At 34.4% G+C, this 24,759-nt stretch overlaps 2 protein-coding genes across 14 annotated transcripts; both read right to left on the bottom strand.

Moving 5' to 3' along the window:
* Window positions 1-2,095: 2,095 nt before the first annotated feature.
* Window positions 2,096-23,113, bottom strand: LOC127832078 (uncharacterized). Of its 13 annotated transcripts, XM_052357236.1 has the most exons (9): window positions 22,983-23,113; window positions 19,943-20,092; window positions 19,028-19,096; window positions 17,189-17,303; window positions 15,942-16,009; window positions 15,721-15,802; window positions 13,038-14,861; window positions 12,288-12,498; window positions 9,917-11,930 (listed from the first exon to the last, which is right to left on the bottom strand). In XM_052357236.1, the coding sequence occupies exons 5-9, from the start codon at window positions 15,942-15,944 to the stop codon at window positions 11,708-11,710; spliced, it is 2,343 nt and encodes a 780-aa protein (XP_052213196.1). In that variant the 5' UTR covers window positions 15,945-16,009; window positions 17,189-17,303; window positions 19,028-19,096; window positions 19,943-20,092; window positions 22,983-23,113; the 3' UTR covers window positions 9,917-11,707. The 13 variants fall into 13 exon arrangements, 10 of the variants coding, with proteins under 10 accessions (XP_052213196.1, XP_052213201.1, XP_052213195.1 ...); XM_052357241.1 differs by lacking the exon at window positions 19,943-20,092; XM_052357235.1 differs by lacking the exon at window positions 19,028-19,096.
* On the bottom strand, window positions 6,204-9,445 carry LOC127832081 (uncharacterized). Its single transcript, XM_052357252.1, has 2 exons — window positions 7,110-9,445; window positions 6,204-6,764 (listed from the first exon to the last, which is right to left on the bottom strand). The coding sequence occupies exons 1-2, from the start codon at window positions 8,462-8,464 to the stop codon at window positions 6,683-6,685; spliced, it is 1,437 nt and encodes a 478-aa protein (XP_052213212.1). The 5' UTR covers window positions 8,465-9,445; the 3' UTR covers window positions 6,204-6,682.
* Window positions 23,114-24,759: the final 1,646 nt, after the last annotated feature.

The raw sequence follows: 24,759 nt of genomic DNA on the forward strand, positions 1-24,759 counted from the left end.
CTCAAATTTGACTAAAGGAAGAGTGCCACATTGAAAATGTATACATATATGCTTTAAAGGATGTTTTTCCTTCAAACTGTTACCAATTTTGTACATCAACGTATCATACCATCCACAAAATCAATCAAAATACAAAGCGATTTTAACACTAAAATATACATTATTTTCAAAAATCTGAATCATGTTTATTCCACGTATTTCGGCGGAAAATTATATAACTAGTGAATAATATCGACATTGACGAGGGCAAGTTACGCTTAAATAGTAAAAAAAGTTTACATATCTAGAAATATCAAAACTCGAACACATGTCATTTCATCACCATGGGGGCAGCCATTTGTAAATTCATAACATAGAAAGAAACATGCTAAAAACTAACCCATCGCCTAATTGACATTCCAAACAGTTGACGATGACAAATGCATTGGATTGTAATCTTTCCGTTGATGTTTGCAAACTGCACGATCAGACCTCATAAACACTCAAAAGAATAACTATGTAAGAAGCATTTCACCAATGTTTACAATTGTTGTCGAATCACCATACTTATATTATTGCGCATGAAATAGTACGCTTACAGACTGACAGAAAGATCGATACGTAACTCCGTTAAATTCATCACGGTATACTATTCTATTGATAATATATAATAACACAACGCTTTAACAATCTAAAAGGAGAAATAATTCTTTTAAACAAAGTTTTTAATAACGAAAGTGAAAACAACGGAAGTTAGATGGATATTCTGTGAGATGCACTTCGGCTCCAGAAAAAACAATACAAATAAACTAAAAAAGACGTGTGGGGGACAATTTTCAGCTGGAAAATATTTGAAATAGGGTAAGTGATGATATCTCTACGTGGTCATTTATGTTATTGAGTGCGATCTCTTGCTGATTAATGTTAATAGTTGTTTTACTAGTTGCGAACCAACTGTCAAAATATGTTTGTGTTTTCTCAGGTATGTGTATACACATACCCGGTTTTCTCACTACTGCACGTGGTTTCGACCGATTTGTTTTGCACGTTTTTCTACGGAGCACAGCGAGGGCCACGCTTTCAAAATGGGTAGAAGTAATCGAAATATAAAATCAATCGGTTTGCCAATTTCTTTATAATTCTTTACAATTTTATATGTCGTCTGCAATCTATTTCAATTTTAGATGGTTTAAATTTGCAATTTGGTTGAGAGGTAAATAACAAAATTGTTAAGCCTTTGAAGAAGAATTGTGACTCTTACTATCCACCATACCTGGATTTTTAAAAAGTAGTTACGTTTTAGTTATTTTTAGAACTTTGTTTAGGAAATTTATCCAAAATAGGCAGTTGAATAAAAACTCATTTGTTGTTTTATGACAATAATTTTCTGTGAAATGTTGCTAACTTGACCTTGTATATGTATATAGCTTTGTATTTATTCAACTTAAGGTAGTGCATATCCTTCCTAACTTTAGATTGAGATTTTGTAAATTAGTGTAAAAATGTATTGGTTTTAAACCAAAATATGAATAAAGCACACAAATATTGAATGTCAAAAATGTGTTTATGTTATTCTATCCGTCTTTAGCTTTAAAATGATATATAGTTTGACCATATTGTACCACATTGAATGAAGAAAAACCAAAGCGAATTTTTAATGAATTTTATCCCCCCCATGAACCTTAAATTCATTAAGACAGTTCCTTGACCACTTTGGCTATCTATACTATGCACATGAGACAGATGATGTGGTGTGCAATGATACAGATGATACGGTGTATACTTACTGAAGCAATCTCTGTCACTGGTATATGATAATTGTCTTGTTACGCAGGCATTTTTTTAGTTTATTTAGTTTAAAAAATCAAATGTTGTTAAACAATATAAATACAAAAACGCGTAACCGAATTGTAGTACATGTACACACCACGAGGACTGCGTGTATCTCGTGTCATACTGCCGCAGTAAAAAGACGTTGCCATGGGTGGCACGCGAGCTGTAAGCTGGTAAAGTCACAGAGTTACAAATTAAGGATGTTGAAGGCAAATGAAAATAAAACAGAAAACTGCCATACTGTTTTAATATATTTATTTATAACTCATCTCAGAATTTTGAAATGATTAAAATAGCGACATGTTAAAAATCATAGCGACAAGTTTTTAACGGATTGTTTAAATAATCCTAGCACAACTTTTCACGCATGACAAGTTCATTTCGAAAAAAATCCGTCACTTTTGTTTGGCGACACTCCTTGATGGTTCGGTCTTGAAGAACACTCATCATTCTTGTTCCTGCGCATTGTAATCAGCGTCTTAATTGGTCGCGTGTTCATCTCATTAAAGACATTAAAGAAAATCAATCGCCAAGTGTGTCATTTAAGATGCATTCTGTAATGCCGACTCAAATTTAAGTTTAAGTAAAGTCGAAGTCGAATCATGTTTAGTCACGCGTATTAGCTATCACTCCTAAACAAAGTAATATTTCACGCCTCGGTGATCGCGCTTTTGTTTAAACGACAGGTTGGCCATTAAGCCTAAATCAACAATACTTAATGTATGCGCTTTTGTTTATTCGGCGGGGGTCGATTAAGCCCCATGTTGGGAAGCATCCGTATTAACGAGACATAATTACAGCTAAATACTAAATACACAGATCGGTGTCGCGAAATATATGTCCGGATCCGGAACGCGAGATTCCGGACTTAACGAGGGAAAATACTGCATAATAAATCCGTTCCCCTTGACTTTCGTCCGGATCGCGAGTTTTCCGGACTATCGAATTCCGGAAAAACGCGGGTTCACTGAAAACTTGTAATTTTTGAAACTTTTTTCAGAATAAAACAAAAGTGAATTGAAAAAACAATACTGATAAAAATATAGGGCAAAAATATTTTAGAGTCAATTTGTCTTGTGTGTGTAATTGACAGTATAACATGTTTTTAAAAAAAGAGATGCGTTCGTCAGAAACACAATGCCCGCTTTTGCGCCGCTTTGAAATACTTTTTTTTTTACCTTTAACCTTGAAGGATGACCTTGACCTTGAACTTCCACCACTCAAAATGTGCAGCTTCATGAGAACGCCGCTTTGACAAAAAAAAATAAATATTTTTTTTACCTTTGACCTTGAAGGATGACCTTGACCTTGAACTTCCACCACTCAAAATGTGCAGCTTCATGAGATACACATGCATGCCAAATATCAAGTTGCTATCTTCAATATTGCAAAAGTTATGGCCAGCATTAAAGTTTTTTTTCGGACGGACCGACAGACTGACATACTGACTGACGGACAGTTCAACTGCTATATGCCACCCTACCGGGGGCATAAAAATATATAGCACACGTATTTATTAACTCTGCAATGACCTGTTACCGGTAAATTGCAAACCCAACACCAACCTGTTGAATGGGATACACACACAATGAAATTTTCATTACTACATGTACATATTTACACATTATTACCAAATGCTCCGGCTATGTCTAAATTTGTAAGCTTTTCATGCGGGAAAAATGAACAACAATTTTCATTTTAAATTCTTGCAGATTTTGAAAATCCAAAAGGTTTCAACAACAATTCCCTAAGGAAGTTATCCTCATTGTTGCAATACTGAACTATGTCTTCTTGAATTCCAGCAAGTTTTTTTGCAAGGTCCCTTTTGTTGTTATCTAGTATCTCCTGGAGGTACTAAGACAGGTTACGAGGTGGTCGTGCATGTATTATCCTCGTCCCACTTGGGGGATCAAACCCGATGCCAGCAACAGATGATGTGAGAACAAGTCTGATTTTGGGTTTTTTAAGTTGTAGTCCTTCAACTGTGGTTTTGAAAACAACAATCCATTTAAATGGTGTTAATTGTTAATATATAATTAAACATTACATTAAAACATACCTACACAGTTAATAGTTTGGTCTTGAAATGGACTTTGTACATGAATAATGAAAGGGAAATAAATACCAATAAGGATCATTCTTGAAATTGATGATAAAAAATGATCAAAGTATACCAATAGTAAAACAAATGCCATGCAAAAGCATTTTATCCTCCAAATAGCACATGTGTAAATTATGGCCTTTGCTGGGTGTTGAACCCATATTTCTTCCCACAAAGCAGGGGAAGTGTTCTTCCGCTGAACTACAAAGACTGATAAATTTAATATGAACATAATGATAAAAAAAGACTTGTCTGCAAATTAGAATTTATCCAACCCTGGCTCTCTACTGATGGTGTACATCCAGCTTGCAGGATCGACAGGTCGGAACTATTAGGCACATTTGCAACATTGTGTTTTGTATGTTTATTATTTTTGTTCGAATGCAAATGTACATCTGACGGCGTTTGGGATATCGGGGGATAAAATATTAGTTCCGAACGCTGAACTTCATTTGGCATGAAAACTACGCCCTGTATGCTTGGAGGGTTTGGAACTTGGGGTTCTGTATTCTGGTGTGAATTATCGGGACTACTTGGTGAAGGTATGTGAGCGAGCAAGGAGGGCCCGGGCAACAATGTGCTTGTTTGAACAACCACTTGTGCATGCCCAGCAGGAGTGGAATCGTTCAATCTTGCCGCTTCATCCTCATTGCCCTCTTCATCTGGGCTACTAGAACTATCAGTATCGTCTACAACAAAAACGAACGCAACTGAAGAAGAAAGACAACAAGAAATTAAGACTGTATTGAAAAATTCGGCATTAAATAAGTCAAACAATTTTTAAACGTTCACTTATAATAGTATAACAAATAAACTTGTGTAAATCATCGAGTACCGTAATTACTCTATGTTTTCGGACGCTCTAAGTTTTCGGACACCCCTGTTTTTAGCAAAAATAATTATGTTCGTGACCCTTAATTTTCGGACACACGAGTTTTCGTCCATAATTAATGTCTCTAAGTTTTCGGACAGTATATTTTACAGCGCTATTTAACCAAATTTCGGTCCTGTTTTCATATCAAATGGCAATTCGATCATGGGGTTTTACAACCAGATTTACACCATAAAACATGGCAGGTGCATGCCTGAGGGCAGCGGACCATTTGCGTTATTGTTGGATCTTGTGTATAATCATCCCTCTATGGGTCTAGTGAAAAAACAACAACAATAAAGCAACATAACAGCCTTCATCAGCAGCATAATATTTTTTATACTAAATAATTGAAACTTAACATATATTTTTCTATAATTAACATAATAGTATACATATAGCTCGCAAACATTAATGTGATACACAAACACTAGGTGTCTGACTTAATTAATGCTTGCTATTGTTTTTTACACGTATGTCACAAGTCACTGATACCATAAAACTATTCTAGTTGGGTACTGTTTCAGTCGATTTCAGTATCAAAAAACTCATGTATTCCAAATGGTTCAAGTTTGGCGGTCTATACAATGATAACAATGATCAAAGCGCTGAAGGCACAGAAGTTGTTCGCTATTCTATAATCTAAGACGCAACTCAGTTTTCAAAATTATGTTACAGCTTTTTATATCGCAAGTTTGAAATGCACACCACCCTTTTAAATTTATAAAGAGTGTGTCTTAAAGCACAGGTTGAGATGTGTTTTGTTTTCAAATCTTTAATAAAAAAGGTCATTTACGCTTCATTTTGGAAAAACAGGGCTTAATGCATAGTCAATATATAAAAAACGTACGAGAGAAACCACTTGATACGTATGAATACATAGCTTGCAATAAAAGTTTAGAAGGGGTTATATGATTGAAATATATTAATCGCATGGCCTTTTAGGTATTGGGCGAATTGATCACAAAAAATATGAAAATCATATTATTTTATTGAACATCTGTCAAGAAAAAACATCACTACCGTTACAAATAATAAAACATGCTTTATTTAACAAATAATAGCTAGTGCTACAAAATTATCGATTTTATGAAGAGATGTCATTTTCATGTTTTAAATACAGCCGCTTTTGATAACATGTTATGAATAATGTACCCAAGACTTATACATATACGCAAGAATTTCCAAATACTACAAAAATGCGCACTTTTACTTTTTCATTGCCAATTATCAAGCGAAACATTTGAGACGGTCTTGCACATACACATAATATTCAACCTATTATTTACTGATGTCACAGATTACAAAACAAGAATATGAGCCTTATTCTTAGAAATCACTTAAACTTTGCTGTTACGGTAATGATAAATCGTAACGGTATTTTCAATTTGGTAACGGTAGTGATAACATCACGTAACACAAACTAGAAATAATTTATGTAAAACACAACACATTTGCTAACATTATAAACATACTAATTCGCTTATTCATATTACATGGCATCATGTAACACAAACTGGAAACAATTAATGTAAAACACAACACATCTGCTAACATTATAAACATATTAATTCGCTTATTCATATTACATGGCCGCATGTTTGACACTGATCTTGATAACCCCAAAAACAAAATGCCACATGAGACGATGCCGAATTTGATATTTTGTTTTCAAGGGTTGACAAGACCAATATCACACAAACGTCCATGTAACATTTTTAATTTCGTTTATACCCAACACATATGGTATTTGTGTTGTATAGTATTGGTTGCTCAAAAGTGTTAGTTTTGTTTTAATGCCATTTAAAGGCCGAGTTCTTGTTCAATTAACATCCACAGATGAGGTGGTATCTGTCGTTGTCTTGACGTAACTTGCTCTGGTTCTTTTGAGAGCAGTGTTATAATTTTGTCCTGGCTATACCACAGCACATCTTCCGTCCTCGGCCAGAAGAAGCATTTTCTGCCGATTCTGTGCATAACCTGAGATTAACGATATCATATTTATGATAGAACAGATTGATGAAAATGGAGACGCATGGAATTTCTCTTATTTAGATTTTAGATCTGTCAATAATACTTATATTTTTGCGATAATAGCAGTTATGGTCAAATTTTACAAATTTTGGAGATACTTTGATTTGGACGTAATTGTAAGGTGATCTAATATAAAGTTATTGTCATACAATAAAATTATATAGTATGTAGTAAATGCCATTGACATTATAATGTTGAAGTCAATATATATTTTAGGGACCTGCGGATTTAAATGAGTGTATTTTTTATTCACAAAATAAACCTCTTATATTTAAAAAAAGATTGTCTAACCTGTACTTCAAGATCATTTTCAGCGACAGCTTGCACAACACCAGGGTATGGCATACCATCATAGTTAACGACCACATATCCTCCAACGAGAAATCAATGTGAACCATTATTTCTTCATGTGTTAAATTCGATCTTAAATATTTTAGTGTTGTATATTGATTCCTAATGTTAAATTTGTGCCTACATGCTTGCTGCATTTCAGCATTTATTTCAGATGCCAACACTTCTCTTGTACCTTGATCTTGGTCCTTCACAGTCTTTGTTACAGTCCTAGATCTATCATTTCCCTTGTCCACTATTTCTTCCCTTCTAGTCTTCCACTCAAACCATTTTACCTGTTCGCCATTATCATTGGTGTAGTCAAAGGTTGGAACCTTATCTTTGCATTGTGTGCATTCTCTGTACATACACGACTTGTTTGTTTCATCACAAACAATCTCTGTGACCAAAGTGTTGACATCCTTTGTTCTTACCATTCCAACTGTATGAGCAGCATGCAGTTTTAGACAAATATTGTCATGGATCCTGCACAGACAGGTTTTGCGGTCTTTCTCTCTAGGTTTAATGACCCAAAACGGGCGAAGCTGACAGAACAATGTGTATGATATTGTGTTCTTTTCACTGAGGTATTTTAAGTGTAGATTTTTTAGATCGTCATTTAGGAGGCGGATTTGTCTTTTGTCTCTGTTCCTTGTTATTGTTGACTTCTTGTCGGCTGTAAGCTGTGATACGTCATCTCTTTCATAAAAGGATTTTACGTCTGACTTCATTTGCAAACTCTTGACATTTGGTTTTCTCAGTGGTTTCTTTTGCAGATGTTTCCTTGACATGAAAAGCGTTGACTTAACAAATGTGATTAGACCATATTGCTTTAATATGCGTTTTCTGGCTACTAAACTTGCAATAAAACGCCTCTCTTTATTTGATTTAGCGGTAGTGTATCTGCGCCTAATGTTATTTATCATGCTTTTATACAAGAAGTATGCCTTTCCTGACAACTGGTTTGTATCTTGATCATGATTGCCATCATTGTTTAAATCATTTACTTTTCTCTTCAGACGGTTATATCTTTTCTTGTATCTTTCGGTTAGACGTTGCTGACATTTTAATTTAATAACTAGCTTTGAATTTTGTCGGTAACATTTAGCCTTCTGATTCTTCCGTTTCCTGGCCAGACTTCTTCTCATTGACAGGAAGCGTCGGTTATCTTCGGGTATAGGATTTGGATTCTCTGCATTGGTATTAGGAGATGTTGGGGGTGTTAGGATGTGTGCAGATGTCTTCTTTCTTTCTCTGTATTCTCTGGAGTTTTGGCGCCATCTCTTTCTTACTTGGCGTTTTTCTCTTGGCGTCATATTTTCAACGGATTTGAACTGGCCTGTCTCTTTTCTTTGTTGATTTCGTTCTCCTTCTCTCTGCTTGTAAAGCTCGTGGTTTGCTCTGCCCTTTGTTTAGCCCACCTTTATAGCCATCTTTGTAAATCCCTATAAAATGTACTATTTTTGAGCTGCTAAACACAAACAAAGATGGAATTCTTCAAGTTACTAGCACGTCAAATCAAAACAATTTAAGTATTTTTTCAACAACTTTGTTCTCATTTTGTTTAATTAACAGTTGTTTTTGAAAATGTCTCATATTACTATGTGTAGGTTAAATGGTTATAAAAATGCCTGTTAGAGTCAATGTACATCAGAACATCTTGAAGTAGGAAAAAAAAGAAAAAAGGAGTAAACAGTTTCAGAAACAAGTGCTATTTAAATACTGTCATTGTGTCATCAACTTAATTGCATTTGCGGTTTATATTTATCTTGTGTAAATCAAATTCACAACATGAGTTTGCTTTGTTTTGTTAAATCATTAATGAGCCATGCTTTGTTTTGTTAAATCATCAATGAGCCATGCTCTGTGAAAAGTGGTTAATTGCATGTTCGTAAATGGTCGTGCCAGATTAGCCTATGCAGTTCGCACAAGCTAATCGTGGACGACACTCTCCGCTTTTATATTTTTCGTTTCAAATAAGTCTCTTATTAGCAAAAATCCACTTAAGCCGGAGAATGACGTTCGGGATTAGCCTGTTCAGTCTTCACAGGCTAATCTGGGACGACACTTTACACATATGCATCAAACCCCCTTTTCACAGAGCACACCTTATTTATGATCGTCTGCATAAAATTGTTTTGTATTTGTTTAAAAATGACTCGGTGACTCGCAAATTGGTTATTATTTAAAAAACATTTTGCAATTAATATTTTATATTCTATTTTGTAACTTATATATAACATATATATAAAAAATGTCCTTTATTATTAAATCAATCATTACCGTTACACTATCAATCATCACCGTTACGCTGTACTGTAAAAAAATAGGTATCGGTAATGATCGTAACGGTAATGAAAATTATATACAGATTCACCAAATGTACCACGTCATAAACCAAAATGGCGCCTTATGTTTATTTCATCTGATCTAATTACACACATGTAATGCATTTTGAAGGTCAAAGTCGACATTATCTTTTAATAAATATACAGAAACTGACGTACGGTAATGACTTTACAAATATGCACGTCCAATACCATCATACTAACCTTTGATTATTACCTCTAAATCGTCCGCCATAGAACCAGCATTTTTCCACATTAAAAAATACCCGCGTTTAACTGATGACGTCACGTAAAGAAGTGCTGTTTAGGGGAAGTAATCAGCACATTTCCACAAGTCAACAAAGTAGTAACGGTAATGACACGGAAAAATTAAAAATAGGGACGGCATTTAAACAGCTCAATTGCAATATAAGAGTAAAGTTTTGATCAAATTTGTTTTATTTTGGTTTATGGCGGTCTATTTATATACTTCTTAGCATAAATTGAAATTAAAATAGCATGCTTGAGATATTAGAAAGATGACATCAATTTCTATACATACAGAGCGGGACATAGGGTTTCGAAAAACAGCTCAATTTTATTAAGAGAATAAGAGGCTCCAAAATGTTCAAGTATCTCAGCTATTTCAATCAGTGATGATTTTCACGCAACAATGATTAGTATCATGATTAAAAGAGCGTTTTGAAATATATTTGTGTGTGGAAACTCTCATCCTATTTCAGGGACATATGATGTACATTTTTTTATATATTGACTGCATGATGAGTTGTCATCCCAGTACCAGAAACTCTCTTTAAACGAAAAACACCATAAAATCAGAAAGTGTCGTCCTTGATTAGCTTGTGCGCATTGCAGAGGCTAATCAATGTGCACAGGCTAATCTTATTTAACATGCATTCAGCCCGGTTTTCCCTGAAAGCAGCCAATATGAACAGATTTAAATGATAAACTGGCCAATATCGTCGCACAAGCTGTTAAACACTAGACTGGCCAATGTCGTCGCACAAGTTGTTAAACACTATTGATAACATACACACACACACACTCGCTGCCTGCAGTGTACCAGTGGTGAATTATTAACAGGCAGATGCGGTGGGTATCGTTCCTAGCGTAGTAAAGCAGACGCTCCTAGCGTATGGAATGTACGTCATTCGTCGTCTGCATAATTTTATTGCAGGTTGTGCTGTCGCTCATGCAAAGCGTGCGCTCTTATTGACCAATATCGATTTTCCAATACAACGACGCTCCGCCTAGCGTAGTTGAGAGCAGACTTGCAAAATTCGCTGAACATTAGTTGCTGGCTAGCGAGAACAACTAAAAACTATTGAAAAGAACACACACAACAACAACAAACATGTTCAACATATAAGCAGAGTAAAATCCCGCTTAATCATGATTGTCGTTTTAATTGCTTTAACCCACATATTTAAATAACTAGGCGTTCAGGGATGAGGTAAAAATACTTAAATCCAACTACAGAATCGTTTTTTTCCATGCTGTAATTTAGCCTAGACTTGGAATAAAAGGAAACCCCATTTTCGCATTAAAGAGGCTTAATTTTACAATTGGAATTGATATTTTTAATTATAACTCACAATATAACAAACACAATCATTACTAAAATCAACACTATTTTTTTACACCTCTGATTTAGAGGTGTAACAAAATAAATAGTGTTGATTTTGATTTCTGTCGAGTGTATTTGATCATTAATATTCTGATTTTCAAAATATGTTTAAGATATTTTCGTCATATACGAATTACCGAATGCTTAGTTTGTGATATGGCCCCATACATAGTACTCTGCAACAGATTATATCAATCCACATCACTGACATTGGCAGGATCATAAGTCTCGCTTTCGATTACGAGAGATCTGTTGACCATGCGAGAGAATGATCGATTTGAGTGTGACTCAAATAACATTCGACCAACGTGCTGATTGTCATATTGGCGTTTACCAAATAGGTTAGCGTCTAGCATGTCAGTCCTAACTGCTGTTTCCTCTTCGTACGATTCGTCAGAACTTTGTGCAAATGTGTTTTCATCCAATGAAATTAGTTCAATCACTGTCTCTCTTGGGAAATTGTCTGTAATGGGAAAGGGACGTAGTTGATTATTCCCACTCCTATTTGGTGATTGGTTCAAAGAAGGAACAGAAGAAGCACCATCCATCGTCATGATACGACTGTCCTCGGATATAGTTGCATTCTACTTCGGGCTGTGTGACGAATTTCTAAGGTCAGAATACGAAACCGGTGCTGTCAACTCAGTATTTTCGACTGAAATGTCTTTTCTGACATTCCCAGCACCTTGCACGTCAGTTCTTGCATGGCGCTGGGGTTCTTGCAATGGTATATTCAGTTCGTACCCGCTTACTCCACCTTTCGCCGGTTTTCCACACCCACTGTATGTTTTCTGCACGGTATTGCATCTGAAATCAAGATTTAAGGAATAAATTATGGCATTGTCGGCTTTCGCCGCGTTAGTTTGTGTAGCTTCGTTTCCAAATTTCAATCTTAGACTCTCCGGTTTGCTAGTATATTTAAGGCCCTTGCTTATGATATACGACTTAATCTCAAGTTCAGTGTTCTTGTTATTTAACTTGGGTAAATGTGTCTTTGGTTCGTCCTCATTACTGTACTGGTGTATGCATTTCTTAAACAATCATACACTTAAGATTATCAGTTCGTCTATGTAAAACTTAATATTACATTTTTTTCTCTGTGTATAATCTCTTATAAATGATAACATTTGTCGGAAAATATGACTTGAATTAAATCAAATAAACCTTTCTTTGTCTGTAAGACGTGTTTTCTTTCCTTGCGTTTGTTTTCTGTCTTTCTTCACAATGTTTCGGACGTTAGACACCCTGTTTTCATTTCCTATCTGCAGGACCTTGCTACCAACAATGTTCAGAATACGCCCGCCTTTTGATCCGGGAAGATTCCCGTGTCCAGCGAACATCTCATCTTCACTGCTGTCAGGATCGCCTTGATAAACTGCAGTTGTGAGGAAGATAAAACTGTCAGTATATAAATTATTGTTGCCATTCGCTTGTAGTATACTATACAGGAAAATATTTGCAAGTTAATGATAAATACAGAATAATTTATTAATATAATTTTTTTAGTTCAAAGTAGCTCTACATAACCAAATTCCAATTCCTACAAGTTAATGTTTATGTTAGTTTATCCTATGTCTCATATATTCAGAACAAAGGTTGAAAACAAATTATTAAAGATGGGATCGCGGCCTTTAAAATTTATGTTTCATACAATAATATACTTAAAATGTAAGGCTGCTCACAATAGTGGAACATACTCCAGGTGTAATAAATGCATATTATTCGTAATTATATTGTAAGGACCATTTGAATTTTAATATGAAATTAGAAATATTTCTAATTCTCAGGACACATATTTCCAAAATGATAGTTGTTGTGCCATTAAGTGTGCATAAAGTATGCAGTTGAAACCGTACTCCCAAGAATTTTTTATTGTATGTTCTGTGCTTAGTACTACAATGTATCATTAATTACCACTATCTACAGGACCCTGGTGATACGTTCCTACGGCCCCTTCTGTTCTTGTAGGTTTAACGATTTCCACGTCTTTCGTTGACTGATTAGAAACGAACTGCATAGATGTTCTATCACCTCTGTGAATTGTTTTCTGAATCCGCTGTTGCTGCTGCTTCTTATGTCGGGAAGGTCCGGAACTATATTCCGAAGTTCTATCCCCTATAACAATTGTCTTCTGACTCCCCGTTTGCTGCTGTGTGTGCTGCTGCGTATTCTGTCGAAGGGGTGCCGGTGTCCTATCCCCTCCACTCATTGTCATCCGACCCTGCAGTTGCTGCTGCGGATGCTGCGGCCAATGCGGACCGGGACTATTTTGCGGCGGTCTTAGTTGAAATTGGATTGGCGCATTCTGCATTGCTGATTGCATTTGGTTTGTGGCACAATATCCGTGGGCAGCACGGATATTTGTCACACTTGTGGTAGGCCTTTGTCTGTCGTCCGCGGGTTGGATGTAATATTCGCCCATTGGTGAAAATTGTTCACCGCCTTGTGCGTAAGAGGATCCAGCGGAACCTTGGTTTGGTTCAAATCTCATTGGTCTCATCAAGCTTTCCGTATTATTAACGTTGAAGTCATACTCGTTAGTAAAATGATTTCTTCCCCCATGCATGTGTTCAGTGAAATCAGTAGGCACGTTTAGTGCACCTGGTGTCGTAAAAGCACTTGCATCAGCAGTCCATGCATGTTTTGGTGCGTCACTTATATGATATTGCTCATGCGTAAACGGTATCTGTAGCGTTGTTTGTCTTAACTCCTTTCGTGATTGGTGCTCTATAAGTCCCCTTCTCCGAATTGAATTTGTCATAAGTTCAACAATTCTGGTGTGCGTGTATCTGCTGGTCCTGTTATACCAGTCAATGCCGCTGATACTGACCAGTCCGGCGGGTGTCCGATAATTGCGTCGGTTAGGAGGCTGTGAGTGGACAGGCCAGACACTGAATATACAACCCGAGCCCAAAGGATTTTGATTAGTCAAGCTCACACTGGCCAATGCGACTGCTTCTGTGATGAATAACTGAACCTGTCTGGAATTTTCAGTATAATTCGAAAGATAGACCAAAACGACGCTTGCATTTTTCAGAATATCTTGCACATTTTGAACAGTAGACTGCATGAATTCCCTGTCGTCAAATAATTTTATCCGTAGAGGTTCATCTACCTCTGTGCGTACTATAGCTTGTATTTCATCTCTCATATCAACAGCATAATCAAAATCATTCTGGTCGTACACAATAACCGCATCACACAAAAGTTTGATTTCTTGCAGTCCGGATTGTGCTCTTGAAACATTTTGGCGCAGATAGTATTCGTTATCTGACTGGTGTTGTTCACGTACAGACTGTCCTGCATCGTATGATAAAAAAAGACTTGTCTGCAAATTAGAATTCATCCAACCCTGGCTCTCTACTGATGGTGTACATCCAGCTTGCATGATCGAAAGGTCGGAACTATTAGGCACATTTGCAACATTGTGTTTTGTATGTTTATTATTTTGGTTCGAATGCACATGTACATCTGACGGCGTTTGGAATTTCGGGGGATAAAATATTAGTTCCGAACGCTGGACTTCGTTTGGCATGAAAACTACGCCGTATATGCTTGGAGGGTTTGGAACTTGGGGTTCTGTATTCTGGTGTGAATTATCGGGACTACTTGGTGAAGGTATGTGAGCGAGCAAGGAGGGCCCGGGCAACAATGTGCTTGTTTGAACAACCACTTGTGCATGCCCAGCAGGAGTGGAATCGTTCAATCTTGCCGCTTCATCCTCATTGCCCTCTTCATCTGGGGTTTTACAACCAGATTAACATCATAAAACATGGCAGGTGCATGCCTGAGGGCAACGGACCATTTGCGTTATTGGGTAAATAACCTTGTAAACCGGTATTAAACAATTGTTTCGCCCGATAGCATAAGCGTTATGACAATTACCAGGGATAGTGCGAATTAACAGTTCAATTATCTACCGCAATTGTACTACTCCTTCTCAGTACAATAACTGTGAAAAATACTAAACGCTTCAAAGTGTGATGCACCCTATTGCAAGTTTTACGAACAATGGAAGGTGTTAGACAACAACTATCGGAAATCAACAAACAAAGAATTCATAGTTAGCTTTTTTATTGCGTTAATTACAGGTTCATACTAGCGAGTATCGGTACATCACATGCTCATCTTTGAACTCGTTGGTCAAAGTACAACCTTGTAGTAACTTTCTGTCTAATAAATAAAGCATTTAAAAAAAAAAAAAATCCAGTGTAAACATATATAACTGTAATTTATACTAAACTGCATGGTATTTTACAAGCGCGTGCTATTACCGGTAGTCGTTGATACAATTTACGCTATTTTCGGACATTTCAATTTTCGACTCTAAGTTTTCGGACACCTGTATTTTGTGAATATTTTTTGTATCTAAGTTTTCGGACACGAAAAAAAAATATTTTTAAGTGTCCGAAAACATAGAGTAATTACGGTATTCAATGAACTAGAATATTTATTCAAAAGTATGGAAATCATTTAACAAACGATAGGTCATTAATTGCATACATAATACTATTGTTTTATCACATGTCCTTGTGTTGATTTAGACTTTTTGCATATTAAAGGTACGTAGAAATGATGAATTTATAAATGAGTATACTGTTTTGAACGACCGTTGGCGAAGAACTGGGTAGAGCAGATTGAAGTAAAGTGCAATTCTGTAAATACTGTGCCATCTGAATCTAAAAAGATATTCTCGTATGAGTATGCATCTTAAAATATAGGAATTATTTAGGAAAATCAAGCTTCAAATAAAAACTAAACTACAATAAAATTTTATTGTAAAGCAAAAGATTGCCGTTAATATAAAAAAGAATTCACCATAGTGAAGCAGACGTCACCACTCACAATGTATTTTCAATAATCGGTGTGTATATAGCCACATTGACCTAGGAACATTTCAAATATACACAGTTATTTTATGCTCTCCGATGGTTTATAGAGAAATATTTCACTGTTCCAAACAGTGAAAAATAACAGTGAAACTTATCGATAATTGTCATTGTTTGATCGGAACTATCTTTATATATCTTTGGTTTCCATAATGTGACCAAATGTTACTAAGGGCGATTACTCTGCATTGAATGTTTATAAAAACACACGCATAAGCTTCCCTTGAACATACATTTAATAACATTTCGGGGCGCCCAAAAGAAAATTATATTGTCCAGAATGGCAAAAATACAAAATAATGGTTTGTTAGCATCAAATCAAAGGAAAATATGTTGGATTTGGTGGAATATCGATTTTAATTCACTCGTGGTCATAGAAAAAAATATTTTTTCACACGTGGCTGAGCCACTTGTGAAACTATCATTTTCTATAATAATTCGTGAATTAAAATTGATATTTCACCAAATCCAAGAAATATCCTCTATGTATTTAAATAGTGTGGTCCTTGATTGAACATTTAAAGAACAGCAGACAAGACATTCATCGTTCATTACTATGTAGTAAAAAAAGGAGTACCAGGGTAACCGATAAGCAAACAAATGTTTTCCATTAATGAAAGGACATTTAAATCAGACAACAAACCTAAATGTTAATAAATCGTTCAATTTAATTTCCATTAAATTTGATGATGTGACTGATTTAGAAATTTAAAAGAGAGGACGGTTACCTCAAATGTTAAAACATTTGCTCAATTTGGTTTTGTGAAAATGTTATATACATGTAACACACAAATTACCAAATAAAAGATGTTTTCATCAGATATATAGACCACATAGATAGTTTCGCTAGATTTATTTAGCCCTTGTTTATTTTAACAATACACTGGAATAACCTTTTATATAAATCAATGAATATAATGCATACAGAAAGTACGCACTTAAACCTCGTGCTTTAAGCTTTTGTAGGCCCATATAACTCGTCAATATAAGAAATATCCACTGATTCATAGTTATATTATAAGCTTTGTTTGAATAATAAATACCAAATACATATACATGAAATGTTTATCAAATACAATAAATGAGAATCATTATTATTATTATTACCTAATTATTGTTTATGTAGTATTAATTGTAAGACATAATATAGTTTGGGGCTGATTTATTTATACATACTTATTTGATAGATCCTTGTTCATTGTCTGCGCACATGAGCTCCACCGGTGACTCACCAATCTGATTGCTGTACTAACTGCAGAGCCTGCATGCTTTTGTCGATCAATAAGGACATCTGCAACAATAATGTTTAAATATATCGTTTTATAGCCCAGTCTACCAGAGGTGACATTTGAAATAAGTTCTCTAAAAAATAATGTTTACTGTTTACTGTCTTCATTACTATGATTCACTATTTCTAGTACGATCTGTATATGAATTTGAAGCTGCACTATTCCCTTAACTTTTTACATTAGTTTCCTGAACAAAACAGGTTTAATGCAATTGTTTCACAATCCGTTAGTTAGTGAGCTTATGTATTTATTTAACTACTATCATGTTTCTCAAATGTCTTAACATGTAATTTATATATAAATTGTCGTTATTTCTTCCTTACATAAAAAAAGCTGGCGAATGTATGCTTAAAAGACCAGCATTTATGGCTGGTTCATTACAACCCGAATGGTGGGACCAAGTTTGTGGAAAAAAAACACTTCAAATGTGCTGCGTTTTGAATTTCGTATAACAAATTCACAGAATGATTTGATAGATGATAAAAATAAACCAAGCGAATTTAAGATCTTGTGTAAAACTAAAATACTTGATTATCAAAAAACTAGGAGAAATAATATTTTTCAATTGTAGAAACAAGCCTGACCTATTCAGGAAAACTCTTAAACAAAAGAATAGTAAACCCACTACTAGTTGTGACATACCCGCCGATACATGGCATACTTATTTTAGTAAATTATTGATTAATGAAAACTCTTTAAAAATAAATTTTGAGAGTGTCTTATGACGCAACCGCTAATGTTCTTAATAAGCAAATATCAATTGATGAGGTCACTCTCGCAACAATGTCTAAACTAATATATAATAAAACTTGCGGAATTGACGGTATACCTTCCGAATTGAAATATACTGTTGTTGATATAGCTTCGTATTTTTGCATACTTTTTTTAAGTCACTATAACGCTCAAAATCAACGAAAATTTCGTTAAGGTTTTCGTAAAATAAAGTTAACACCTTAACAATCAGTGTTCCTTATAGCAATAGCCAAAATTTCAACGCTAGATGTGATATGATTACTTAGATTTTTGTAGATACAAAATGCTCGTTTTTATTTATTTGTGGCCACAATTAATTCCCGCGAATATATCTATTCATACGACACACGAACACCGTGTTAGTGTTCATGTGTCGTATGAATAGATATGAAAAACAATAATTAAAACGAGCATTTTGTATCTACAATTATCTATTTAATCAGACCACATCCGGCGTTGAAATTTCGACAATTGCCATAAGGAACACTGAGTTTTAATTGGTTAAGTTTATTTTACGAACAATTGTACGAATTTTTCGTTGATTTTGAATAGTAATGTTACTTTAAACACTATATTTGAATATGGTATATTCCCACAAACATGGGCAACTAGTGCCCAGTCCATAAATCTGACTCGATTACCGATCCCCAGGTATCTCAATTGGATATACAATGTATAAGATATTTACTAGGATAATTAACAAACGCCATTACGATTGGGAAGAAGCGTATAATAAAATTAAAGAATCTCAGGCAGGATTTTGCCATGGATATTCAGCAGCTGAAACTATGCTTTGTCTTCAAGCAATGATTCAAAAATTTCTAATTAAGGAAAGGGCTGATTTTATTGCTTATACATCGATTTGAAAAAGGCTTTTGATAATATTAATCACAATGCATTATTTAAATGTCTCGAAAAAAGGGGCTACATGGCAGGTTCCTCTTCTTTTTAAAATCAATTTATAATAACTTACAGTAATGTGTAAAGATTTATTTCTCAGGAAGGGGGTGTCCTCTAATTCATATACAACAGAGTTCATCCCCTGCAACATTAGTCTTACATTTACATTTTACATTATATGAACTGAAGAAAATAGTAGCGGCAAGTTATTTCGTGGATTCAAACAAATATAAAGCAGATATACATAAGTGAATGGATGAAACATAATGACATACATACATAATTGCAATATGCAATCCATTTATTGCATAAAATATTTGTATTTGTAATGCTTTTTCACCTTCACGAGTAAATTCACCCTATTTAACCCAATTAGTAATTATTGCGAGCCGAATGAAATAGTACCTTATAACTAAACACTATCATTTAACATAATCGATAGTTTACATTTTTAAAGTTACCTTGAATATATATGCTTTTTTAACAAATTGCGGTACTACAAAGTTCGACCGTTATGTCTACACTTTGGTCTCTCTGCTGTACGTTTGGTTTATCGACATACACGGGCTGCACCTAGCTCAGTGTATGTTTTAAAAACTTAAATACATTTTTATAGACATTTCTATTAAAGTTACATAAAATAACTGCGTTTGAAGAACGTTTGTTGAACCTTTACCTGTGCATTTGTTACACTTAACAGGACAAATAAACGTGTACATTATTTTAAAAATTCACCCTAGTGTATGGTTCCATGTTTGTCCGAAATGATAAACCCTAATACTGGCTGATAGAAGCTAATTCTGTATGTTTAATCATTTTTTGTGTCATTGAACCCTACATGTAAATGTGTGATGCTTGTGGAATCTATGTATCATACTGCGATAGGCTTTGTCGAATTTATATCGTCAAAGAGTCCTTGTTTAAACATACCTCTAGTTTGCATGTTATTGATGAATTGTGGATATTTAAACAACAAATACACACCAACCTTGGACACAAACAGGCCCGAAGCCAGAGTTTTGAAAAAGGGGGTGCGAATTTTCCCATCAACGATTGTTATTGATCAACGAAGTTGCGAAGCGGTACATGGGGCAGGGGTTGTCCCCTTCCTGCAATCGGGGGTTTGGAGGTCCTCCCTCTAGAAAATTTTGAAAATTAAAAGTAAAATCCTGCATTTTGGTGGCTTTTTATCTGAATTCAGAGACTGAAGTTATAGAGCATTTTTATATGGAAATTCACATTCATTGACTATACTCAGTGACTGATCGACATGAATATGATATAACATGCATGTATTCCCCTCTGTCGTTTTTCAATAACCACCTTTTGTGATCAGTCACGGAAATACATTATTTTATACCCGAAGCTAGTATGCGCGCACACATTCAGTTTACATATGCTACAACACATTGATAGAATATAAAATCAACAATAAGAACGTTATACAATATCATTATTTATTGGAATCTTGATAACATTGATGTTTTTTACTATTCCAAAATTCTACCATTCCAAAATCGCTCAAATTTAAAGAAACATTTGACTTTTTTCAAATCAACTTTTTGTCTGCTACTATCGATAGTACCCGAGGCCTAGCATTGCTCTAAACTTGCTAATCGTGTTTTGTACAACAAGCACTGATTTACAAAAGTGGGTCTTCTCTAATCTGCATCAATACTAAACAGAAATAAAAATGTTATAACTGGTTACTTATATTTTTTTTAAATTATTGTTAACAAATTAATTATCATTTTCCAAACGAATTTCAGAATACAACAATTTAGGCTTCATAAAGACCCTTTAACCACAAACTACTCGTCATATTGTCTTAAAGCCGTTATAAATGTATAACAGGACGTTGAAGAAAAGATATGGACTTATTTGCCCGTATCCGTCACAGTTAATGAACATTTAATGTTAACGTCCACCTGATCATATATGGTATGACGTTTTAAATTCATTATAACAACTGTTGCAGAGTATGGCATATTTCCTAGTGCCAAGTTTGACTTAATTAAAACATTGTGGGCAGTTCTGTATGTGGAGCAGAACAGATGCCAAAAGGTGTTGGTAAACTACAAAAAAGCTTTATTGCTTTAAAGAAACGATTTGTTTTCTTGCCATACAACAACAAAAGTTATCCTGTCTTGAGCATAGCTGATATTTTTTGTCTGAAAATCCTTAAGGTGATTCGAAAATGGTTGTACGGGGATATAACAGAAAGTCAACGCAGTCTGTCGAAAATGCTGTGTACAATCGTTAATTGTTATAAATCGTGGTATAATGCAAAATTATTAACCAGTTACTCATTAGTCTTCGGCAATAGTCGACGGGTGTCTTTTGATTTCCGTCATTTTCGGAAGCTGGCATAACATTCCGTTAATAATAATCTAAAATGTTCTCTCTTTCCTGTCGGTAGCATATTGAATTCAACATTATTGTAGCGCTTAAATACGAAGACTTACTAGATTCCGGGAAAAGATAAATAATCGGTTTTGCGTCAAATAAAGTTGGGTGCATCTTAAAGTTCAAATATTTTTTTACTCGTCAAAAACCCGTTTACTCGCACCCCCCCCCCCCCCCCCCTTGGCTACGGGTATGATAAATATTGCTTCACAGTCTTTAAATATACCCATTATACGTTCAATAGCTTTAGCAGGCTTCACACCAACAACTTGACCTTCCGAAAAGGAAATAACAATACGCGTTAATGGCTGCTGAACTTTGCCACGTGTACACGACTGGTTTTTCCCATGGCGAGAATGTGTAGGCAATTTTTGTTCTTTTAATTCTCTTAGTATAGGGGGTGATAACAAAGGTATCATTCAATGTTTTTTGCTTAGATGTCCACATGTTTTCAGGTTTTCCTCTAAACTCGTCTACAATAACTATGACTCAAATGTAGGCTTAAAGGGGCCTTTTCACGTTTTGGTAAATTCACAAAATTTACCCCAAAAAATTCTAACTAGCAAATTTTTGTTTTAGTTATGATATTTGTGAGGAAACAGTAATACTAAACATTTACCATGCTCTTAAATATCCATTATATGCATCTTTTGACGATTTAAAAACATGCAAATTATAAAGCGTTGCAACGCGAAACGATTGAATAATTTGGAGAGTTCTGTTGTTGTCGTTATATTTTGGGATAGTACGAGGATTGCATATATATACTAAGTATAAAATACGTTGCTCATTGTATGAGCACGGATGGCCGAGTGGTCTAAGCGATGTACTTTTACTCCAGGGGTCAGTGGTTCGAGCCCAGTTGAGGGTTATTTTTTTTTTCTTTAATTTTATTCTTGTTTTTTACTAGAGCTTTTTACATTTGAATGTTTAGAATGTTTATCAATAGAAAGTATTTAATGACAAACTTCAATAAATGCCAAAGTCTGTGAAAAGGCCCCTTTAACTTATTAATACATGAGACATTATAATCTAATATGTATTTACATGTTTGTTTTTTCAATTTATTTCTCCTAAATGTTAATTGTCGTTTTAACTTTACAATTTGAAATTTGTATCGGCATTTTATAAGCCAAGAAAATATATTCCACATTACACGATAATGGAAATCAAAAGTAGACTAGTTTACGTATAATTATTTAAAAAAAATTGTACACACTTATTATAATATAAGGTCATCAGGTATGAATATAGCTATTATTCGAAATCAGTGAACACTTGATTTGTTATTTATTTATATTTGTTACAAATAACACCGGCCTACATCCGAGCAATTATGTATTGCTATTCCGATAGGAAATGACATTGAATCTTATGTAAATATGCGTATATTTGTGTTACAAAAGAGCATGAACCGTAGACAGTTGTATATACCTATTGATTATTTGAGTTCCGAATAAAGTCCGTAGACAATATAAATCATACAATCAATTAAGAAATACAAAAACATTATCATTTCATAAACAACATTTTAATGACGCAACAAAAACAAGCAAATCGAAAGTATTATTTTTTTTATACAGCAGACTATTTCTTATCAAAAATGAACAGCAACAACTTACAATCAACACATTATTATCACCTTTGCCAAACGGTATTTAACTTATTCTTATATGACCTTACGGTAATCTATATAATTTTTATCACAGATGAAAACAGCACTATAGACCAGTTGACGAGTGACGTCACGCGCACCTGCAAAGTTTAGACTCCGCCCACTGGATTCATATAAGCGCATATTGAGAATGTTGACAAAATCATCGTTTTTAAGGATAATCATGCACAATATCAACTATAATTTTACTAATTATGTCTAAACAAAACATTAGCATGCAATGAAATGCATCATTGGAACGATTAAATTGTTGTTATTATTTGTTTTTACTAACAACGAACTCGGGAGTGCAACACAATCTAAGAGCTCGATATGTGGTAACCACAAAAATCTCTCTACTTGGCACTTCTTCGCGACCATTTTTAGTTTAAACATTCTCAGAAATTGAAATTATTTCAGAATAAATTAAATTTAATTAACGAAAACAAATAAGGATGATAACAAACAACCAATAGGTCAATTTTATGTACGCAATATGTAACTGATTTGAACCTTTATATGTCTGAAAAAAAAGTATTTTATAGGTTTTTGGAAAAAAAACTTACCTTGTTACACATTAATTAAATTCTCTTGATTAATGTAATTGTTTTATTTAATTGTTCACACTAATTTTGACAGTCGTTGTTGCAGCATTTATATCCCGGTGTTTAATTGTTATGATCGGATACTGTCCAAACAAATACAAAGAAAACATGGTGTCATAAACCCAGGGACCTATACTTGGGTCCCTCCATAAACCACGTGTGGCAGATCAGTGTCTGGTCATTAAACACAAGTTACGATACCTCCATGTCATCTCTTGGCATATTGAGCAGTCATTTAAGCAAAATTTAAAAGCTAAAATACTGAACAGTTGCTTCAATAAACTATTTTAACATTAAAAAAAGAAGACATTTGTCAAAAATGGATTAACAGGAACTTGTGTATATATATATTAGCCAGTTTAATCATAATAATACAATGTTTAATAACTATACATTTAAAATATTGTGCAATTTGGTAAATAACTGCGTTGTACGAAACACCATCATGAACACAAGCAATCACAATATGGTAAAAAATAATTGCGTTAAATAAATTACATATATGCATTTGTCATAAAACGCTAGATTTTTATCACTCCTTATTAATAGTAAAGAGATTTCAACATACATGCAAAGACAGTTCAATTTGCATAATATGCAGGGGTTTTCCGTTTGTATGCAAAATTGTATTAATATTGTCATTCAATGTAAACGAAGCGAAAATGCATTCAATGTAAAATAAAATTACCACAATATTTAAAAATTGTAATGTATTCCGCTTTTTAGGGCTTTGTTGTATAATTGATTAAATGCATCTCTATCGATCGCTGATGAAAAATAACACTATCCACACCACTTATAATTATAATACAATTAATATATGTTTTATTATTGTTGAAATATAATTTATTTAAGTCTTACTATCAGAAAGAATACGGCTAATTTATTGTTTTGTTTTATGGAATTGTCAGTATTTAGTCTTCCGATCACGTTTACTCAAAGACCTATCTATAGGTCTTTGGTTTACTCTATGCTTACAGACCAGTTGAATGTTATTGTTTACATTCGGGATTTTCCGCGCATGCGCACTGACTGGTTGGCAAAAAGCACTGGTTACAGTAACGTAAAACATGTATATATGTCTTTTGTTTAGTCATTAAAACGATACAAAAATCCGAAATAAACATTAAAACTCTTAAA

The sequence above is a fragment of the Dreissena polymorpha genome, chromosome 5 (assembly GCF_020536995.1).
Source record: "Dreissena polymorpha isolate Duluth1 chromosome 5, UMN_Dpol_1.0, whole genome shotgun sequence".
NCBI classification, from domain to species: Eukaryota; Metazoa; Mollusca; class Bivalvia; order Myida; family Dreissenidae; genus Dreissena; species Dreissena polymorpha.

Coding starts and splice junctions, on each gene's coding strand:
- LOC127832078 (XM_052357240.1), bottom strand. Junction 12,499..13,037: donor CCAGGGTCCTGTAGATAGTG/GTAATTAATGAT, acceptor TCACAACTGCAG/TTTATCAAGGCGATCCTGAC. Junction 11,931..12,287: donor CGTCTTACAGACAAAGAAAG/GTTTATTTGATT, acceptor TCTTGATTTCAG/ATGCAATACCGTGCAGAAAA.
- LOC127832081 (XM_052357252.1), bottom strand. CDS start 8,464: ATGACGCCAAGAGAAAAACGCCAAGTAAGAAAGAGATGGCGCCAAAAC. Junction 6,765..7,109: donor AAAATGATCTTGAAGTACAG/GTTAGACAATCT, acceptor CGTTAATCTCAG/GTTATGCACAGAATCGGCAG.